General features: G+C 31.9%; 1 protein-coding gene across 1 annotated transcript; it reads left to right on the forward strand.

The window, feature by feature from the left end:
* Positions 1-6: 6 nt before the first annotated feature.
* LOC127729155 (outer dynein arm-docking complex subunit 3-like) lies at positions 7-14884 on the forward strand. Its single transcript, XM_052236828.1, has 12 exons — positions 7-191; positions 2554-2675; positions 3254-3331; positions 3724-3903; positions 4516-4620; positions 5085-5333; positions 6618-6761; positions 7491-7651; positions 8046-8202; positions 12640-12795; positions 13201-13288; positions 14024-14884. Exons 1-12 carry the CDS (start codon positions 110-112, stop codon positions 14149-14151), a joined length of 1650 nt encoding a protein of 549 aa, XP_052092788.1. The 5' UTR covers positions 7-109; the 3' UTR covers positions 14152-14884.
* Positions 14885-19638: the final 4754 nt, after the last annotated feature.

Consider the following 19638-nt stretch of genomic DNA (forward strand, 5'->3'; position numbering starts at 1 on the left):
AGTTAGCTCCACTTGGACATGCGCACTTTGAGGGCACCTTGGAGACGCACCAACAAACTAAAAGAGGACAACAAACTGTACGAAAGATTGTCCGTCTGTAATCATCAAGATGCCGGTAGGAGGAAACGCAGTAATGCAGCGGCCTGTTCAGGAACAAATTGAAGAACTTAAGGCAAAGATCGCCCTTCTTGGTAAGACGATGCAGTCAAATATTGAAATTATAAATAATTCAATTTCCAAAAATAAGGTCATGAAGGTTCATCAGAAGTTTATTGAAAATATGGCCATGTTTAATTTACAGCTCAAAATTTACTATGAATACAGACAAACCACGTAAAGTCTAATTTGTAAACGGAGAGCATGATTTTCATTACAAAATATCTGTCTCCTCCAGGACCTGTGACTGTGTTGGACTGTTACAAGACAGCGCTTTAACTGACTGAGCTAAAGCAGTACTTCCCTAGCTCAACCGCTAACAGCTGGCTTAGTATCTACTATATGTACTTGGGGAAGCAACCCCATCTCACTTCCCCCACCTCAAGAGTCATTAATAAGACATTATACCATTATGACTCAAATAACACATACCCTGGCTAGAAATCCTCTCTGACCACCATGGGTTTTTTAGTTGGGCACCAAATGTAACCAGAGAGCATGATTTTCATACAAATCACTTTGTCTCCTCAGGGAATCCAACCCGGGACCTCTGTTACAAGTCAGCACTTTAACCGACTGAGCTAATGAAGTACTTGCTTAGCTCAACAGCTTACGACTGGCTAATTATCTACTAGTACTACACATACTAAGGGAATTGATCCCATCACAAATTCATTACAGGAACCAGATAATTAAATTTGAAATGCATTTTATGTTTCAGAAAATTTAAAATTTACCTTGATTTTGAGATTTTTTTAAATTTTTGTTTCAAAATTTAAAGGAGTGGCAAAATAAACCAACACATGAATTTCATTTGACAAGCCCACTCAAATACACAATTGTTGTGCAGATACAGGGGTTCAAGTTAACATTTGGTACTGGAAGGTCCAGGACCTTTGACACTCCAACCTGAAAGGTCCACAACCTAAATTCCAGGTCCTACTTTTACTTGAAATATTTCATAACTCAGTAAGATACAAAATTAATGTGTTTCATTGTCAGTGTCACTGTTGTATAACATGTTTAATAATAAATGTAATTGTCTTGTTTATTGTGAATTCAAATAATCTTTTTTTTTTTGGTATTGGGGAGGCCGAGGGTGTCACTGGTGGTGGGTGTGTTGTCTCAACGTTTGGTTATTAATTACTAATTATACCATTTTATTAAGCAGTTCAAATTCAAAGCTGTTTAATTGTATCATATCTAGTTGCACTATTATATTATTTCCTCTGTGAAAATAAAGTAAGAAACTTCCAGATTTTTATTACTGGCCCTTCAAAATTGAGAAGAAATTACCTCATTGAATTGTAGTAATATGTTTACACTATAAAATCATCTACATGTAATATCAGCATTTATTAATGATGAAGAAAATTACTGTCACATTTTATTGGATTTTGACATGAAAATTTGTAAACTAAAAGTAATTTTGAGTTTCTGTGTAAAATATTTCCTGCTTTTTCTTTCTTTTCAATATATCTTTTGGATTTCAATTCAAGTGTTTATATTTCATCATCATAGATGTATTTTGTCAACTGCCTGGAATTATTTTTTTTTATTGTATTTGATCGGCAAACCCGGAATAACCCTTATCCGCCCACGGAATTTGATCCGGTATTGTAATTGTCTTCATTTTCGGTTTATGGCATATATTGTTTTTATCAGTCTGATACGATTTTACTCGGATTTACACATTACTTGTTGGCGATTTTTCGGTAAAAAGCTAGCGGTTGAACAAAATGAACATCGATGTCATGAATAATAAAGATGAAAATAAATTTTGAGATCGTTTGGAAATTTATGTTAAAAAGGTTGGCAAAGTTAATTTTTATTTTCTTTCAAATCGAAGGTCCGTCTGGCGTAGCTAGTATAAACCAAAACGAAAGTCCGATTGCAATAGTGGAAGGTCGCGGACCTCGGACCACAGCTAATTTGAACCCCTGAGATATCTATTGTCAATCAAATCTGTTGCCCATGCAAATTATCTGTGATTGTTCTGCAAATTGTCAAAGAATATCATAAGAGCTATGGTTCTGCAGCTAGATGTCAATCTCAACTCACCTATATTATTGCAAAGGGGAATATCTCAAACACTTTCCAAACTTAGTTTATTTTGGAAAATTCTGTAGGAACAAAAAAAAGAAATCTTCAAAATCCATAAAACTTTTTTCTGAAATACAGAATGCATTTAGATTTTAATTGTAGATCCTTCCATTAAAAAGGATGTTATTTAATTCATCAGTTGAATCCAATTCAGTGATTTTTATCTGATAAATATGTAACCAATTCCCATCACATCTTCAAATATTTTACCTTCTGATTAATAAACTTTTGTCGTTTCATTGAAGTTACCAAACCTGTTTCACTTAAATGTTGTTTTTTATTTGTTCTATATAGAGGGTGATAGGAAGGCATACTACGAGACATCTCAACATGCTATGAAACACAATCAAGATACTGTCACAAAACTTAGAAAAGAAGCTAAAGAATTAAGAAAGAAACTAAGTGATTCCCTGTCTGTGAGTATAACTTAAATCTATAAACAATTCTTTCAGAGTTCTTTATTTTTTTTATCTTTTAACTGGGAGTATGCATATGAGGTTCTTATAATATAAAGTAACTTCCTACATGACCATCAGGTTATTTGCTTGATACCACTTACTATGAAGTATTTCATGGTACTACATTGTACAGTTATATTATTAAACTTATTTGTTGAAAGAGAAATCTCTATTTTTCAATTCCAGCTGTTTTGGTTATTTTGTTGACTATCTCATGGTTGTTTAAGACGGAGACATTAATTACTGTCTTAACCAAACCCCTGGGTTAGACAGATACACTTTGCATTTTCTTATTATGAAATTGAACATTAACAGTTGAAAAAAAATTGAACATCTGCAAACATACAAGACTAGGATACTTCAGTCACCTTTTAATCAGTTGTCCTACCAACTTGGACTCAAACAAGCCAGAAACAGGATATCTTATTATTACATGTGTGAGATTTCTCTGTCTTACACTCTTTTAATGTTTTAATAGATTAATTATTTCTCTTTTTATTTGTATGGTAAACTTTGATATTTTATGTAATTTGCAGCAAGACCAACATGTCATTAATAAAGCCTTTCAAGACAAACCTGTACAGAGAGCCGAATTCAAAAATAAGACTGGAGATGTAAGTACTAAGTATCGATAGTAAAATAAAATGTATTTCAAAACTTATTAAAAATGTTTGTTGAAAATGTCATGAATGTGGTTGATCATCATTTTACTAAAAAAGATTCTAAGCAAAAGATCAACAAATTTAAAGTAGAGACCTGTTGAAGATGACAACTTACAACTGCACAGATGTTCTTGTTGAGATGCAGAGGACCCTATGCTACCCATTTTTTTCATGGAACTTTACCACCAGATAATTCTATGAGGAAATATATAAAGTTATAAAAGATCTTCCATCTCAAAACATACATTCAAAATCAAGAAACATTAAGCCTTGGCATATGAAGCCAGCTTTATATTTTCACTACAAGAATATAAATTAATGACAGCCTATTTTTATGTTTGTAGCAAGCAATTACAGTAATGAAACACAAATTATGTGATTCAAAGAAGAAACTAAATGCCTTGAAACACCAGTCTGCCCAGAAACAAAAGAAAATAGAGATATTACAGACCCGGTATGATCAGATGCAGAAAGACTCAGCCGATGCTGTATCTACAGACAAAGGAGAGTCTGTTGATGCTCAGGTAAATAACTGATAGGGAGTAAAAAAATCCAATTTGTATTTTGTTTTTCAGGGGGATGCTGTTCATATAGAAAACAAACAGAAAAAAAAACAGATAAACTACATAAGTGGATAAAAAATCGCATAGACAATTGAGACTGCAGTACATTTTTTTTGGAAATACAGATGTAAATTTGACAAACTGATAACATGCCCTCTAGTTTTCTGTAATGTGAGGGAATGAACTTATTTCTGAACCCTTCTATCATGTCTATTGTTAAATCATTGATCCAGTAAATTTATATTTTGATTTTTCTATATGATGTATACAATGTTTTCTGATCCTGCTCCCATTTTCAATACAAAAACTGGTGTTGTAATTGAAAACAATGCCTTGGTATGTGTAACAGTTCTTGACATTTTGGAATTCTAAATTCTGGTTTTCAAACAACTTTTCTTTTGCCATTGTTTGCTAAAAATAACAAATTGCATCTTTGTGTACATGAAATATAAAATTATTACATATATTTAGGCTTTATCTAAATTCTTACTTTAAGTAAGGAGCAAATTCCATTATCATGATTTTAAAACAAAACATAAAGGGGAAAATTCTAAATATTGGTTTTTTTTTCAGACTCTTAGGTACCTGGAAAACAGTTATGACAAAACAAAATTGAAGATGGATGAAGCCACACATTTGTACAGAATTTATCAGGATATTAATAGAAAGCTGTGTGTGGTAGGTATTAAAAAAAGTTTAGTTCAACTTTTGATAGGGATATTGGCTTAAGTGATTATTAAATATTAAAGTTGACTGTAATGTTATTTGAAATAATTTATCTGACTCTTCAAAGACTGCATATTAAAAATGTTTTAAAATTTTTTTCTATCTTTAAATAAAAGAATGAAAATATTTAATTTCTTTTGATAAAAAGGATTGTTGTCATACAGAACGATCTTGTCTAGCTATTGTGTGTATTGTCAAGTGGACATTTTCATGTTCAACTGGTATTGAAATTGCTTCAGAAAAACAGTCCCACAATGGGTAACAGCTGACAAGGCAACACTACTTCAATGGACAAATACATTTTTACTTTAATGTCATTTATTTCATTTCAAGTCTAATTTGACGTTAAACTTCATTTTGAATCACTTATACTAACAAGATATATTAACTTAAAGAATTATGATGTTATGATATAGGAAGCAGAAAAATTCCCAAGTGTATTGGACTCCATGGAATGTGAAATTAGAAGTGTAAAAGCAGAACTGAAAGAGCTCAAAGCCATGCACGATGATGCCCAGATCTCCAAAACAGCAGCACAGGAAGAATTAGCTAAACATGAAAAGATTGTATACTCAGAGAGGAAACAGAGGGAAATTGAATTACAGAAAATGAAGAAAGAAGCTGAGGAAAAGAAAATACAACATGAAAGAATAGAAAGAAGAATTGTAAGATTGTTATCTCCCTTTAGAAAATACATTTTTAGGATAACTTCTTTTTTTGTCAGATATATTTGGAGTTAAAGAATAAATGTGTGCAGTTTTTATATGCCCGTCAATTTTTGACAGGACGTATTATGTTATACAAATGTCCTGTGTCCGGCTGTCTGTCCGGCGTAAACATGTCGCACCGTAACTTGAGAATGACTTATCCAAATTTCATGAAACTTAACATAGTTGTTTCTTATGATGGTCCAACGATCTGTATACTTTTTGGTGAAAATAAGATTAAAACTTTTTGAGTTACAGGACTTAGTAACTAAAACAGGTGTGTGTTTTTTTTCACATGTCGCGCCGTATCTCAAAAACAATTTATGATTATTGCTTAAAACTTTACACACTTCTTAATTATATTAATCTTAAGATCTGTATACTTTTTGGTGATGATTCAAAATTTTATTTTAGAGATATTGAGTATTTTGTTAAAAAAGGGGGAGGGGTTTTTCACATGTCGCGCCGTATCTCAAAAACAGTTTATGATTATTGCTTAAAACTTTACACACTTCTTAGTTATATTAACCTTAAGATCTGTATACTTTTTGGTGATGATTCAAAATTTTATTTTTGAGTTATTGAGTATTTTGTAAAAAAAGGGGGAGGGGTTTTTCACATGTCGCGCCGTATCTCAAAAACGATTTATGATTATTGCTTAAAATTTAACACACTTCTTAGTTATATTAATCTAAAGATCTGTATACCGTTTTGGTTTTGATTCAAAATTTTATATTTGAGATATTGATTTTTTTTTTTTTTAAAGGGGGGTTTTCACATGTCGCGCCGTATCTCAAAAACGATTTATGATTATTGCTTAAAATTTTACACACTTCTTAGTTATATTAATCTTAAGATCTGTATACTTTTTGGTTTTGATTCAAAATTTTATTTTAGAGATATTGAGTTTTTTGTAAAAAAAAAAGGGGGTTTTCGCATGTCACGCCGTATGTCAGAAACTATTTATGCTTATTGCATAAAAATTCACACACAAGACATCGGGCGTATCATGCGCTCATGGCGCAGATGTTTATTAGGTATTATTATTCTATGACTATCAAATATATATCTTATACTGATCAAAAGCTAAATCAATAAAAGATTGATCACTAGAAAAAAAGAAATATTGTTGATTTAAAAATTTATTATAAACAGATCAAATTAATTAAATTTCATTCCAATGCGACTTACAGAGAAATAGTTTTCTGCATATGTACATCTGTTAAATACTTTACACTGTAGCAACAGAGAGGTTCTATACAGCAAGATGAACTAACACCACAGGAGAAACAGGCCTTACAGGGTGAAGAACAACAACAAAAGATTACATCATATGAAGAAGCTTTCAGAAGAATTAAGGAAGCAACTGGAGTTTCTGATACCATGGTAATTTATACATACAGTTTATCACTTGGACTGTTTGATACTTCAGTAGATTTACAGCAGTGGAAAAAAAGAAAACAATATGTTTTCATATCTTCATATCATCGCTATTTTTAAACTTCACAACATATTTCATTTAATGTGAAATTCAATGAAAGCTTTAAATTTTGCATTTAGCCATGCATGTTCTGATAAAAAATGTCCCAGGTAACAGACATATGCAAATGAACATATAGGGTAAAGTCATACTCCAGTGATGAAAAGTAATTTAGTTATATCACAGAACAACTAACAATAAAACAGTTATTCCTATCCCATTACAATCAGCCAACAATTAAATAGTAATTCATGCCACTCAAAAATCAATTATATATTGCAAAACATGTATTAAACATTCAACCTTATAATTAGTTGCATGATATATATAGTCGTCAGTGATACAACAGATATTTACACTAAACAACAAGCAACCCAAATGGTGTGATTGGCTTATCAGACATCTAGAAGTTCATCAAGACATTGAGGTCCATGTCATCTATGTTTTCATTAGAACTGTAATACAGATTTTAATATGGGAGAAAGAGCAACAGGATGGCATCCAGATTTTCATGGCTCCTGTTAATAAAATGAAAATAAAAAAGATGCAAATTAGTCAAACTTAGTAAATAATTTATACATTACTAGATATTCATTAAACACAAAAAAAAATGAAACGATTGTAAATGTTTACAGGAAGTTGTAAGGCGATTTGAAAACCAAGGAGATACTACAAAACATCTTGAAAATCTACAGAAAGATAATGAAAAGGGTATAACAAGACTGAAGGAGGATAAGGAGAAATTACAACAAGAATTTGAAGAAATGAAATATTCTGGTGATGCTAAACTGTCAAGGTAAGATGTCAGTGATTATCCAAGGCAGTAATCAAGAAGACCTATTCTGCTCTAAATTATCATCAAGCCCAAAACTCCAAACACAACCTTAGGCTTAAAAAAATTACCAACCACCTAATTTCTGTAGTGTCTACTGCCATGGGTTTTTTCTTTTTCTTGTCCAACCTTTCATTGCATTTTGATTTTATGGTGTACTGAACCACATTTCAATTTAAATGCACAGAAATATCCCCCTGGAGCTGCTTTTAAAACTTCATCTTTTGGTCTCCTGTGGGTAGTTGTCTCATAAGCAATCATACCATACCTACTTACTTTTATATCAAATGCTAATAATTGATTTTGAGATGGAAAATTTATTTCATAATCTTGAAATTGTTGAAATTTGACATTCTAGTGGAGAAAGAATGCTTGAAGAATTCCAGGGACATTTACAAAAAGAGGAGGACAGACGAGGTGATGCTGAGGATGAGTTACAGAGGAATAGTACAATTATGGTGTCCGTCAAGGCTGGTGTTGAACATTTAACAGACAAGTTATATCTTCTTAAAGCTGTAAGTTTCTTCATCAGGGTATATATTTTACTGAGATCTTTATTTTAATGCAAGATTGAAGGAATGGTATAGTCTTGATTTTAGGTAGGACTTTTCATGATCATTGATAATTTGTTCTCCCCAGGAATATAATAGATAATAGAACTGTAGTTCGACTGGGTTGTTTTAATAAAAAAAATTGGAAATGAATTCTGATTTTCATTGTTTAAATCAAATGAAGTAAAAGGTTTTAATAACTGCAAATATATTTTTGGTCGTATCAATACAACATTATTTTTTTCTTTTTCATTGTTATAAAAGTTGTGAACAAATTTCAGAGAAAACTCCATGATTAAATTTTGGGAAATGTAGTATTTTCTCAAAATCAGATATTAGAAATGATAATTTCTTTAAGACTAAAATTTAAAATATTTTTAATTCAAATAGCTTCATAAATGACTGATATTGAATCATGAATTTGACAATTGCAGAGTTATAAAGTAAGTTTCTCGTCTCCATGGTAACCATCAGTATATGATTATATATTTAGAATTTATATATTCAATATTTTTATAATAAACTACAGGCAGAACATAAGAGAAAGGTAGTATAGAATTCCTGTAGAAATTTTTATGTTATAATTAAATTGTGAAGTTTGTCTGACAAAAATCAGTTCATTTCCTTTCATGATTTTATGTGCCTTTGTTTTTATGCCCCCGCCGTACCGGAGGGGGCATTAAGTTTTACCCTTGTCCGTCTGTACGTACGTCCGTCCGTACGTCCCGAAATTGGTTTCCGTTCTCTAACTTGAGTTTGCCTCAACCAAATGTTATGAAACTTATACACAATGCTTATTACCACAAAACACAGATCAAGTTTGAATTTTGGTGGCGTCACTTTAACCGATCTAGAGTTATGCCCCTTTATAAAAGGAAAAATTGCAAAATTTTTATTTTCTTCTAAATATCAAGTTTATATAATATATTTTTAAAATTGGAGTTATCTTCCTTTGACCATGATTATAGTTGAATCAACTACAATCAATGCTTTATACAATGCAATGTTTAATTTTGACTACCACTGATAAAACACAGATCAAGTTGAATTTGGATAGTGTCACTTTAACCATTATTGAGTTATGCCCCTTTATAAATAGAAAGATTGCAAAATTTTTTAGTTTCCATTCTGTAACTGAAGTTTTCCCCAACCAAACATTGTGAAACCTATACACAATATTCATTCCAACAAAACTCAGTAAAGATCAAGTACATTTTTTTTTGTTTCAGTTCTCTAACTTGAGTTTGCCTCAACCAAATGTTATGAAACTTATACACAATGCTAATTACTACATAATACAGATTAAGTACGAAATTAGGTGGCAACACTTTTACCATTCTAGAGTTATGTCCCATTATAAACATAAAAATTGCTGAATTTTTTAGTTTGTCTCAACCAAATGTTGTAAAACTTATACACAACCGTTCTAGAGTTATGCGTCATTACAAATAGAAAAATTGCTGAATTTTTAGTTTCTGTTCTCTACTTAAGTTAGCCTCAACCAAATGTTATGAGACTTACACACAATGCTTATTACCACAAAACTCAGATCAAGTTCAAATTTGGGTAGTGTCACTTTTACCGTTCTTCAGTTATGTCCCTTTATAACTATATGATATGCAAGCGGGGGCATCATCTGTGTCCACATGTGGACACTTTTCCACATTTATTTAGTCATATTCTTCCATCAAAAGTTTTTTGATTGATGGCTCTATGTTTATTGTTTTAAAAGACATTTTAGGTTAAGGCTATACAAATTATTTCTTTAGCTTCTGAGGTCATTTTGAAAATATCAAGTTGGGCAGAGCAGCTTCTCCTACTTATATTACTAAAATCATATTTGTTGATTTTAATACGATTTTGTTTTCACTCTGTGACTTTTCTGTTTGAAAAAAAAAAATTGGTCCACAACATCAGTTTTGTGTAGATATAGAAGTGTCAGTGAAGCTGAACTTTGTAATTATTCTTTATAGTGGATTTTATTTGAAGAACTTCCATATGGGCTGTTCCCAAATTTATCAGGTGGGGAATGGGAGGCACTCAAGTTAATAAATTAATTAATTAATTTTAGAACAGCCCTTAATATATGAATGATTATAAGTAAAGTGTTAAAACTGAAATTTTAAGCACATAAATAATGATAAGAAAAAATTACAATGTTGAACTTAATGTAATTAAGCTATTTTTATTCAAAGAACTTGCTTAATTATGCGAATGATTAGTACTGTATAGTAGAGTGTCAGTATTGAAATTATTAGCAGCATTTTGTTGAATGCATTAGTATTTTCTGTTAGTTAAAGGTCCAAGTTTCTACTAAGTTTCTAAGCCAGAAAAAATAGATAAAAAGATGAATGTTGTTCCCTAAGGGGTTCAGCCAAAATTTGACTGCCTTCCTATGGAGAAATTTAAATGAAATAGCCTTAAGACAAGTAGAAATTATTAGACAAATATTGTCCCTTTTTAGCTCACCGGGGCCCAAAGGGCCCCATGTGAGCTTATGCCATCACTTGGCGTCCGTCGTCTGTCGTCGTAACTATTTCAAAAATCTTCTCCTCTGAAACTACTGGGCCAAATACCTTCAAACTTTATCTAAATGTTTCTTAGGGTATCTAGTTTATAAATTGTATCCGAAGTTTTGATCCATCAACAAACATGGCCGCCATGGCTAAAAATAGAACATAGGGGTCAAATGCAGTTTTTGGCTTATATCTCAAAAACTAAATCTTTTAGAGCAAATGTGACAGGGATAAAATTGTTGAATTGGTCAAGATCTAACAGCCTTGAAATTTTCAGACAAATCGAAAAACCCATTGTTGGGTTGCTGCCACCGAATTGGTAGTTTTAACAAAATTTTGCAGTTTTTTGTTATTATTTTGAACATTATTACAGATATATATAAACTGTAAGCAGCAATAATGTTCAGCAAAGTAAGATCTACAAAAAAGTTAATATGACCATAATTGTCAATTGACCCCTTAAGGAGTTATTGCCCTTTAAAGACAATTTTACACAATTTGTTCATCAAGTTTGCTAACATTTAAAAATCTTCTCCTCTGAAACTACTGGGCCAATTACCTTCAAATTTTAACTAAATGTTCCTTAGGGTATCTTGTTTATAAATTGTATCCTATCCATCGACAAACATGGCCGCCATGGCTAAAAATAGAACATAAGGGTCAAATGCAGTTTTTGGCTTATATCTCAAAAACTAAATCTTTTAGAGCAAATGTGACATGGGGTAAAATTGTTGCATTGGTCAAGATCTAACAGCCTTGAAATTATCAGACAATTCGAACAACCCATTGTTGGGTTGCTGCCACCGAATTGGTAGTTTTAACAAAATTTTGCAGTTTTTTGTTATTATTTTGAATATTATTATAGATATATATAAACTGTAAGCAGCAATAATGTTCAGCAAAGTAAGATCTACAAAAAAGTCAATGTGACCAAAATTGTCAATTGACCCCTTAAGGAGTTATTGCCCTTTAAAGACAATTTTACACAATTTGTTCATCAAGTTTGCTAACATTTAAAAATCTTCTCCTCTGAAATACAGGTGAGCGATTCAGGCTCTTGAGAGCCTCTTGTTACAATATTCAATATTCCTGGACCTTTGACTTATATATTTTGAATCCCTATATATGTAAATAGTTATCTTATTTCAGGTCTGTAGTAGTTGATATATACATTTGTATTAGATAAATGTGAAGGACTCATTATGTAAAGATACAGCCATTAGTAGCAATACTGTACATAGTAGTTTTTTTTTTCTTCTTAAATTGTCCTTTCTGTCTATTTGCTATTTCTGTAGTGAAAATATTATACTGAAAACAGATATAGAGAGTAGCAAATTATAAATCTATAAGATATTTTCCATTTCATATTAAGGTTTAATACTACATTTCATGTTCAAATTGTATTGGTATTACGTATACTTGTACCAGTACTTAAAACAGTAAAAATATTTGGTAAATGATAGTACTTGTAGTTATAAGATCAATTTGAGTGTGTCATTAAAGTATAAGGACCATATTTAACCAAATATTTATTTCAAAAGACCCAGAAGAAAATATCATGATTGAAGGCAGTATGATACCATGTTTTGTTCGGAAAAATAGAGATTTTGAGATCTATTGTATATCAGGGTAGCAAGATAAAAAAAACCAATCGTATAGAGCAAAATAACAAAAATACCAAACTCGAGGTCAAAGGCTCTCTTGACCTCAAATTAAGAAAATTTAATATAACTTCAGTTAGAATTAATATGTTGGTTTATAGATTTTTCCTTCTTTGGAAATGGATATTTTCTTTATATTTTTACTACAATTAACTTGCATGCCATTGGAAATCTTTATTGCATAACTGTGATCATTTTAATCAATGCAATTATTCTCATTATAGACCAAAGGTCATGTCCCTACTGCCAAGATACCACAGACATCAGATGAATATGTCCTGGATCAGTTATCAACTTGTGAAGAGAAACTACTGAAATTGTTAGAGGAGCTAGATGGTAAAGATCTGAATGAAGTCTTCAAACAGATGGAGGAGGAAGAGGTAAGAATTCCTAGCATGGCAGGACTTCTGGTTAAGTGTATTGTGAAGAGGGACAGTTAGATTTCTAAATAAAAAACAACTTTAGAAATGGAGAATTTGGTTTTTAAACCAGTTTTCTCCCTTCAGGATTTTAGAATAACATTAAAATTAAGTTGCCAACAGAATTTTAATTGTAAACCCTAAGAATTCTTATATGAGATCTTCTTCGTGTTGAAAATTATAAATGCAGATATCGTATATATATTCCAAACAGACTATTTGAGTATTTGGGAATCTATCCGACTGGAAAATATCTTATGTTTATTATCGATTAATGAACAGATGGACAGATTTGTTACCAAGTGGACAACATATTAGGTTATTTTTGTCATAAATTATTTTTAGCTAACTGTTTTTTTATTTCAGTATCATGCTAGTTTTGATTCTAAATTACCAACACATAACACAAGAGTTAAATTACCACAGAAAGAACGAGGAGATGCAGTATTTGAAGGTGTGTATATTTTTTCTCATTGTTCCCTGTCAAAAGAACCTCTGTACATAGTAATAGTAATCATCCATATTATGTCACACATTTAAACTTATATCATTAGCCAAAAACTTTTAAAAAAAAATTATTTATCACTTTCTATTGACCATACTTTACAGTCATTTTACAATTCTTGTGAAAGCTATTCACAATGGCTTCAGGTGAAAGCAACTTCTGAGACTGACAGAATATTTTCATATATGTCAATCAGCGGAAGGGCTATAGCGATCAGCTTGTGAGTTGGTCCTTCAAAAATCACAATGACACCTTGCAAACACAACTCCTCTTAGACTGTGTAATAGAAAACTCTCATACTTAGTTGGACTGTTTGCCATTTAATGTAGTTAACCATATTTTTAAGTCATTTTGATTTGACCTTTTCATCAGGAGTTATGGGACTTTGATGTTATTAAAATCTTGTACCACGGTGACCATTGTGAATGGAACTCATGTATCATGTATCATGCTTAAGTGACACAGGTTCACACTAATTGACCTTCATTTAATGAATGCATGCATGACTTGTGTTAAGTTTGAATTTAAAATTTAGAACTTGAATTAAAAAGAAAAAGGAGAAAAATAATGAGAGGGGATAAGCTGTCATTCAACATGGTTTAATTCTTTCTTCTACTGTAAATTATACAGATCACTGCCATTAACATATGTATAGAAAGTTAATGATAAATTTTGTGTTCACAGATGATGAAGACAGCGGTGAAGATGATGGAGAAGTTCCAAACAGAAATGCAATTAAGAAACAATCCCAGTTTATAGTAGACTCTAAAACAAAACGTAGAACAACCAAAAAGAAGAAGAAAACTAAATAAATGAGTCAAATATCTTAAAGACAGTGACTATTTTATCTTCAGTTTTGTTACAAGCTGCATTTGGTTATAAACATTGTTTTAAAGGCAAATGATGGATGCCTTAGAATTGTATTTGGAAAGATATATTAAATCTATGAAATAATTCACAAAAGAAATAAAAACAGTTTTACACTTCAAGAAAAAAGGGCAAATGGCTCAATGCATAATTTTTGAATTTCCAAATGCCTGTTGTGAACACTTGGATGTTTTCTAGATCTCATATTTTAGTCTTTTCGTAATAACATTTTTTAGATATTCGGACTTTTAAATAAGAGGTACGGTTTTGTTTGAAATATTTAAACTATGAAATAAGAGTTGAGTTTGTTGTAATATTGTATAAAAAAATACTTTAAACACTTCTTTTTCAAATTTTATGATGATAGTAAAAGTTTTTGGACTAATTTGATCGATGTCAGCTTTAATTTTATTGTGTATGATGGAAACACTAATGGTTCTTAACACCATAATAGAATGAGTGTGTTGTAATGAAGACTGGATTTTACCAAAATAAAGAAATTGAAATATTCCAATATAATTGCTTGAAAAAGGATTGATGCAAAAACAGATTTTTTTTAATTCTTAACATGTTGTTATTTTATTAGAAATTTATGTACTATTTTATTATGTTAAATACTTCTGTGATCATGTTACTATTTATACACGAAAATATTTGAATAAATTATTTTAAAACCTTTATTAATTTTATTACTAGGTCAAGGATATAATATTAGTAAAAAGATAGTTTAAATCTGATATACTTTAATACACCAACTTGCTATCCATACCTGATGGCTCTATAATTGTGATCTGTTATCCTTCCAATAAAAAAAAGTGTGCAATGACATTATGTATTATTGACTTTCTGAAAGCTCAATTATACCGACACACAACAGGAGGATATTTCATTTTGATCAGCTTGTAGCCGTAATAGAAATCACAACATTTAGCCTGTTGTCCCCACACAACAGAAGGAAACTTCATTTTGAACAGTTTGTAGCCATAATAAAATATACATTTAGCCTGTTGTCCCCACACAACAGATAGTTAGTAGCCATAATAGAACTTACATCATTTAGCCTGTTGTCCACACACAACAGAAGGAAACTTCATTTTGAACAGTTTGTAGCCATAATAGAATTTACATTTAGCCTGTTGTCCCCACACAACAGATAGTTGGTAGCCATAATAGAACTTACATCATTTAGCCTGTTGTCCACACACAACAGAAGGAAACTTCATTTTGAACAGTTTGTAGCCATAATAGAATTTACATTTAGCCTGTTGTCCCCACACAACAGATAGTTGGTAGCCATAATAGAACTTACAACATTTAGCCTGTTGTCCACACACAACAGAAGGAAACTTCATTTTGAACAGCTTGTAGCCATAATAGAATTTACATTTAGCCTGTTGTCCCCACACAACAGATAGTTGGTAGCCATAATAGAACTTACAACATTTAGCCTGTTGTCCACACACAACAGAAGGAAACTTCATTTTGAACAGTTTGTAGCCATAATAGAATTTACATTTAGCCTGTTGTCCCCACACAACAGATAGTTGGTAGCCATAATAGAACTTACAACATTTAGCCTGTTGTCCACACACAACAGAAGGAAACTTCATTTTGAACAGCTTGTAGCCATAATAGAATTTACATTTAGCCTGTTGTCCCCACAGATAGTTGGTAGCCATAATAGAACTTACAACATTTAGCCTGTTGTCCACACACAACAGAAGGAAACTTCATTTTGAACAGTTTGTAGCCATAATAGAATTTACATTTAGCCTGTTGTCCCCACACAACAGATAGTTGGTAGCCATAATAGAACTTACAACATTTAGCCTGTTGTCCACACACAACAGAAGGAAACTTCATTTTGAACAGTTTGTAGCCATAATAGAATTTACATTTAGCCTGTTGTCCCCACACAACAGATAGTTGGTAGCCATAATAGAACTTACAACATTTAGCCTGTTGTCCACACACAACAGAAGGAAACTTCATTTTGAACAGCTTGTAGCCACAGTAGAGTTTACAATATTCAGGCTGTTGTCATAAGTATATATTTTTTATGGTTTTCTTTTGGCATGGTTGCAGAAAGTCAAAAATGGTCTGGTGGACTGGGAACAGGGTACATATTTAGTTTTCCACCTGGATCTTTGTAACTTTGCAATAAGATTGCACACATGTTGCAGTTGTGCACTGGCTATTTTAAAATTGAGAAATTTTTTTCTAATTTTTCTACACTTGAGAACTTGGTTATTCTCCATTGTTTGAGGAAACAATCTGTGCAACCAATCAATTTCAATTTGTTCCATTTTTCACTTTTATAGAATAAGGAGATGTGGTATGATTCCAATGAGACAACTATCCAACAGAGTAATAATGACATGGATTGACACAATTATAGATCACTGTAAGGCCTTCAACAATGAGCAAAACCTTTACCATATTGTTAGCTATAAAAGGTCCTGACATGACAAAATGTGAAACAACTGAAATCTAAAAAGCAATAGCCTAATTTATGACAAAAGATTGAAAATGATAAAGGAAAACATATAACAGACATAAAGACAAAACACTCAAAATACCAACTTAAGATTACTCACATTTAATCAAAACTAGTAACAACTAAAAGATAAAACATGTTCTCACAGGAAGCTAAACTATGTATATAAAGCTTTATATTTCAGAAGGTAGCCGACCTGAATAACTTGTATGCAGACTACATGTGTACTGAAGTTTCTGTCTGTCAACTGTCCATGGTCCTTGACCTCATTTTTGTTGTTCAGCTACTGCCTACAAACACTTTATTTTTGATCACACGACTTTTTCACCTATGAGTGATGGGATAACATCTACTTGTCTGTCAGACAGGGTTCACTTAACCTTGACCTCATTTCATGGATCAGTGGTCAAGTTTTCAACTCCATAAGCAATTGGTTAACTATATTAGGTGTATCAAATGATTGTAAGGTGTAGATGTCTGTCTGGCAGGGTTCATCGTATCTTGACTCATTTGTTTTGCCAATATTGTGTTTTCATGGTTTGGTATCTTTCTCCGATACTATAAGCAATAGCTCCGCTATATTTGGTGTATGGAAATACTGCAAGCTGTACATGTCTGTCGGGCAGGGTTCATCGTATCTTGACTCATTTTTTTTGCCAATATTGCGTTTTCATGGTTTGGTATCTTTCTCAGATACTATAATCAATAGCTCCGCTATATTTGGTGTATGGAAATACTGCAAGGTGTACATGTCTGTCTGGCAGGAAGCATCTGACTGGCCACATTTTCAAGTTTCATTCGTCAATGTTTAGTTTTCGTGGGTAGGTCATTTTCACAGATACTAAAAGCAATAGGTAAACTATATTTGGTGTATGGGATAATTGCAAGGTGCAAATGACCTTTTGTTAATTCATTGTCTATGTTGAGTTTCCACGGTTAGGCATATTCCTCAGATACTCTAAGCAATAAGTTAACTATATTTGGATGTATCAGTTGTATGATTGTAGTGCGTAAATGTCCATCTGGCAGTGTTCACAATGGCATTATATGGTAAATATTCTGAGAAAATTTCAATAGAATGTGGGAGGATAAGTTGCAAATACACATTGGGTACAAAGACCACGCTTTGTTGAGTGAACCCAAACATAGTTCAGATAAAAAAATACAAAATGTGTGGGGCACAATGGATTATATGGTGAAGATTCTGATTAGGGGGTAATGGAGGAGAATTGGGTACTTGATAATGACTGATAGTGGTTTTTCACATCAAAGTGAATTTTTTTTTACTGAAATATCAATGGAAACCAGACCGATGCTTAAAAATTGTGACAAGTTGTATTGTCAAATATTTCCTGGGGCTTAGCTCCATATACGCTAACACGCCATGGCGTGCACTTCATCTAAACACAGAAAATTTTGAGAGAAAAAAATAAAGATATATTATTATTTTATCTTATTGCTACTGTATTAAACTAGTCTACTTCTACTGCAGCCTCATTAGAAATATATTGGTATCAACTTTAAGGCCAAGTTCATTAAATTTTGAAACGTATTGTGTTTATTGTGGTCACTTATAACTTTTCCTTCAGTGGATTGTTTTCACCTACTTTGGCATACTATACGTTAGTTATTTCATCCCCTCTTTTGGCCAGACATGAAAAATAAGAACGCAAAACGGAAGTTTTGTTTGTGTCTGTTCCGTTTTTCCCGCTATTGGAAAATGCAGATGCCTCGTTCACACGTACATTTAATTTGAATCGAATGCGAATCGAATTCGCTAATCGCGTTCACACACTCTTCTCTTTTAATTCGAATTGGCTAAATCGCATAATGCTGCGTTCACACGTAATTCGAATTTGATTCGCATTAACTAATTCGAATTAGTTTAATTCGCATTCGAAACGTTTTACGTCCAAACGTAAATTCTAATTCGAATTGCAATGCGCGTCAAATTCGTTTTACTGTCCGAACGACGTTTACTTTAATTCGTATTAACAAAAACGCATTTTTAAGAGAAGCTTCTTACAAAGATTTTGTTAGAATTGGCCACGTATATACACAGGCAGTCTTTTTTGTTTTGGCTTTGGTAATCTAAACATGCAGATATTAATATAGCTTAAACATTCCCTTAATATGCAGGTATAAATGTCAACTGAACAAATCTGTTTAAGTTGGTAACTGAAGCATTAACCAACAAAATCATTTGATAAGCGAATATAAATCATTTTTCTGGCAAATTCATTCGTATGATCGACTGTTTTAAAGCACATTTGTTACTGAATTTTCATATCCCCACTCTGAAAGGAGGGGTATAATGGTTTCATCCTGTCTGTCCATCCGTTCGTCCGTCAAATAAAAGTCTATGGAACCCAAACTTTTTGTATCAAGCTTCAAGCTATACAGTGTGATGCATTTTGACATTCATTGCCCAACATCTTCCTGTTTACTGAATACATGTAGTTATATATCATTACAGATAATAGTTATGTATGACATTTATATCACATTTTTCTCATGAACTAAAAATTAGAACAAACTAACTTTGGTATCATCATTCCTGTGTTATGCGTTTTCACATACATTGCTATTCAACTTCCTGTCTATATTAGCGTTATCATATGTTCATGATGTGAGCAGTAACTTACAGATTAATTGTTTAGTTGGTTTTGTTATTAACCAGCTTAAAAAGTTAGGAATACTAGTTTTCTTTCATCCGTCCGTAGTTCATTTATGTCGCATTTTTTTTCGGAAAGTGATCTAAGACCAGAACTTTTTGGAATTCGGCACCGATATAAGAATTGGTAGCTAAAACCTTTGTGTTTATTTACTTTCGGGACGAAAAAGGGGTTATCTTTTATATGAAAGATAAAAATCAATTTTAACTTCTAGTATTTGTTAATTTTTAAATGTATAATTATGTGACAATGAGAACTAA

This window comes from Mytilus californianus, unplaced genomic scaffold, assembly GCF_021869535.1.
Source record: "Mytilus californianus isolate M0D057914Y unplaced genomic scaffold, xbMytCali1.0.p SCAF_2, whole genome shotgun sequence".
In the NCBI taxonomy this organism is placed as follows: Eukaryota; Metazoa; Mollusca; class Bivalvia; order Mytilida; family Mytilidae; genus Mytilus; species Mytilus californianus.

What these genes read in the sequence shown, in the direction of transcription:
- LOC127729155 (XM_052236828.1), top strand. Translation starts at nt 110, where the DNA reads ATGCCGGTAGGAGGAAACGCAGTAATGCAGCGGCCTGTTCAGGAACAA. An exon ending in AACTAAGTGATTCCCTGTCT is followed by an intron (nt 2,676 to 3,253) that starts GTGAGTATAACT and finishes TGTAATTTGCAG; the next exon opens with CAAGACCAACATGTCATTAA. An exon ending in GAGAGTCTGTTGATGCTCAG is followed by an intron (nt 3,904 to 4,515) that starts GTAAATAACTGA and finishes TTTTTTTTTCAG; the next exon opens with ACTCTTAGGTACCTGGAAAA.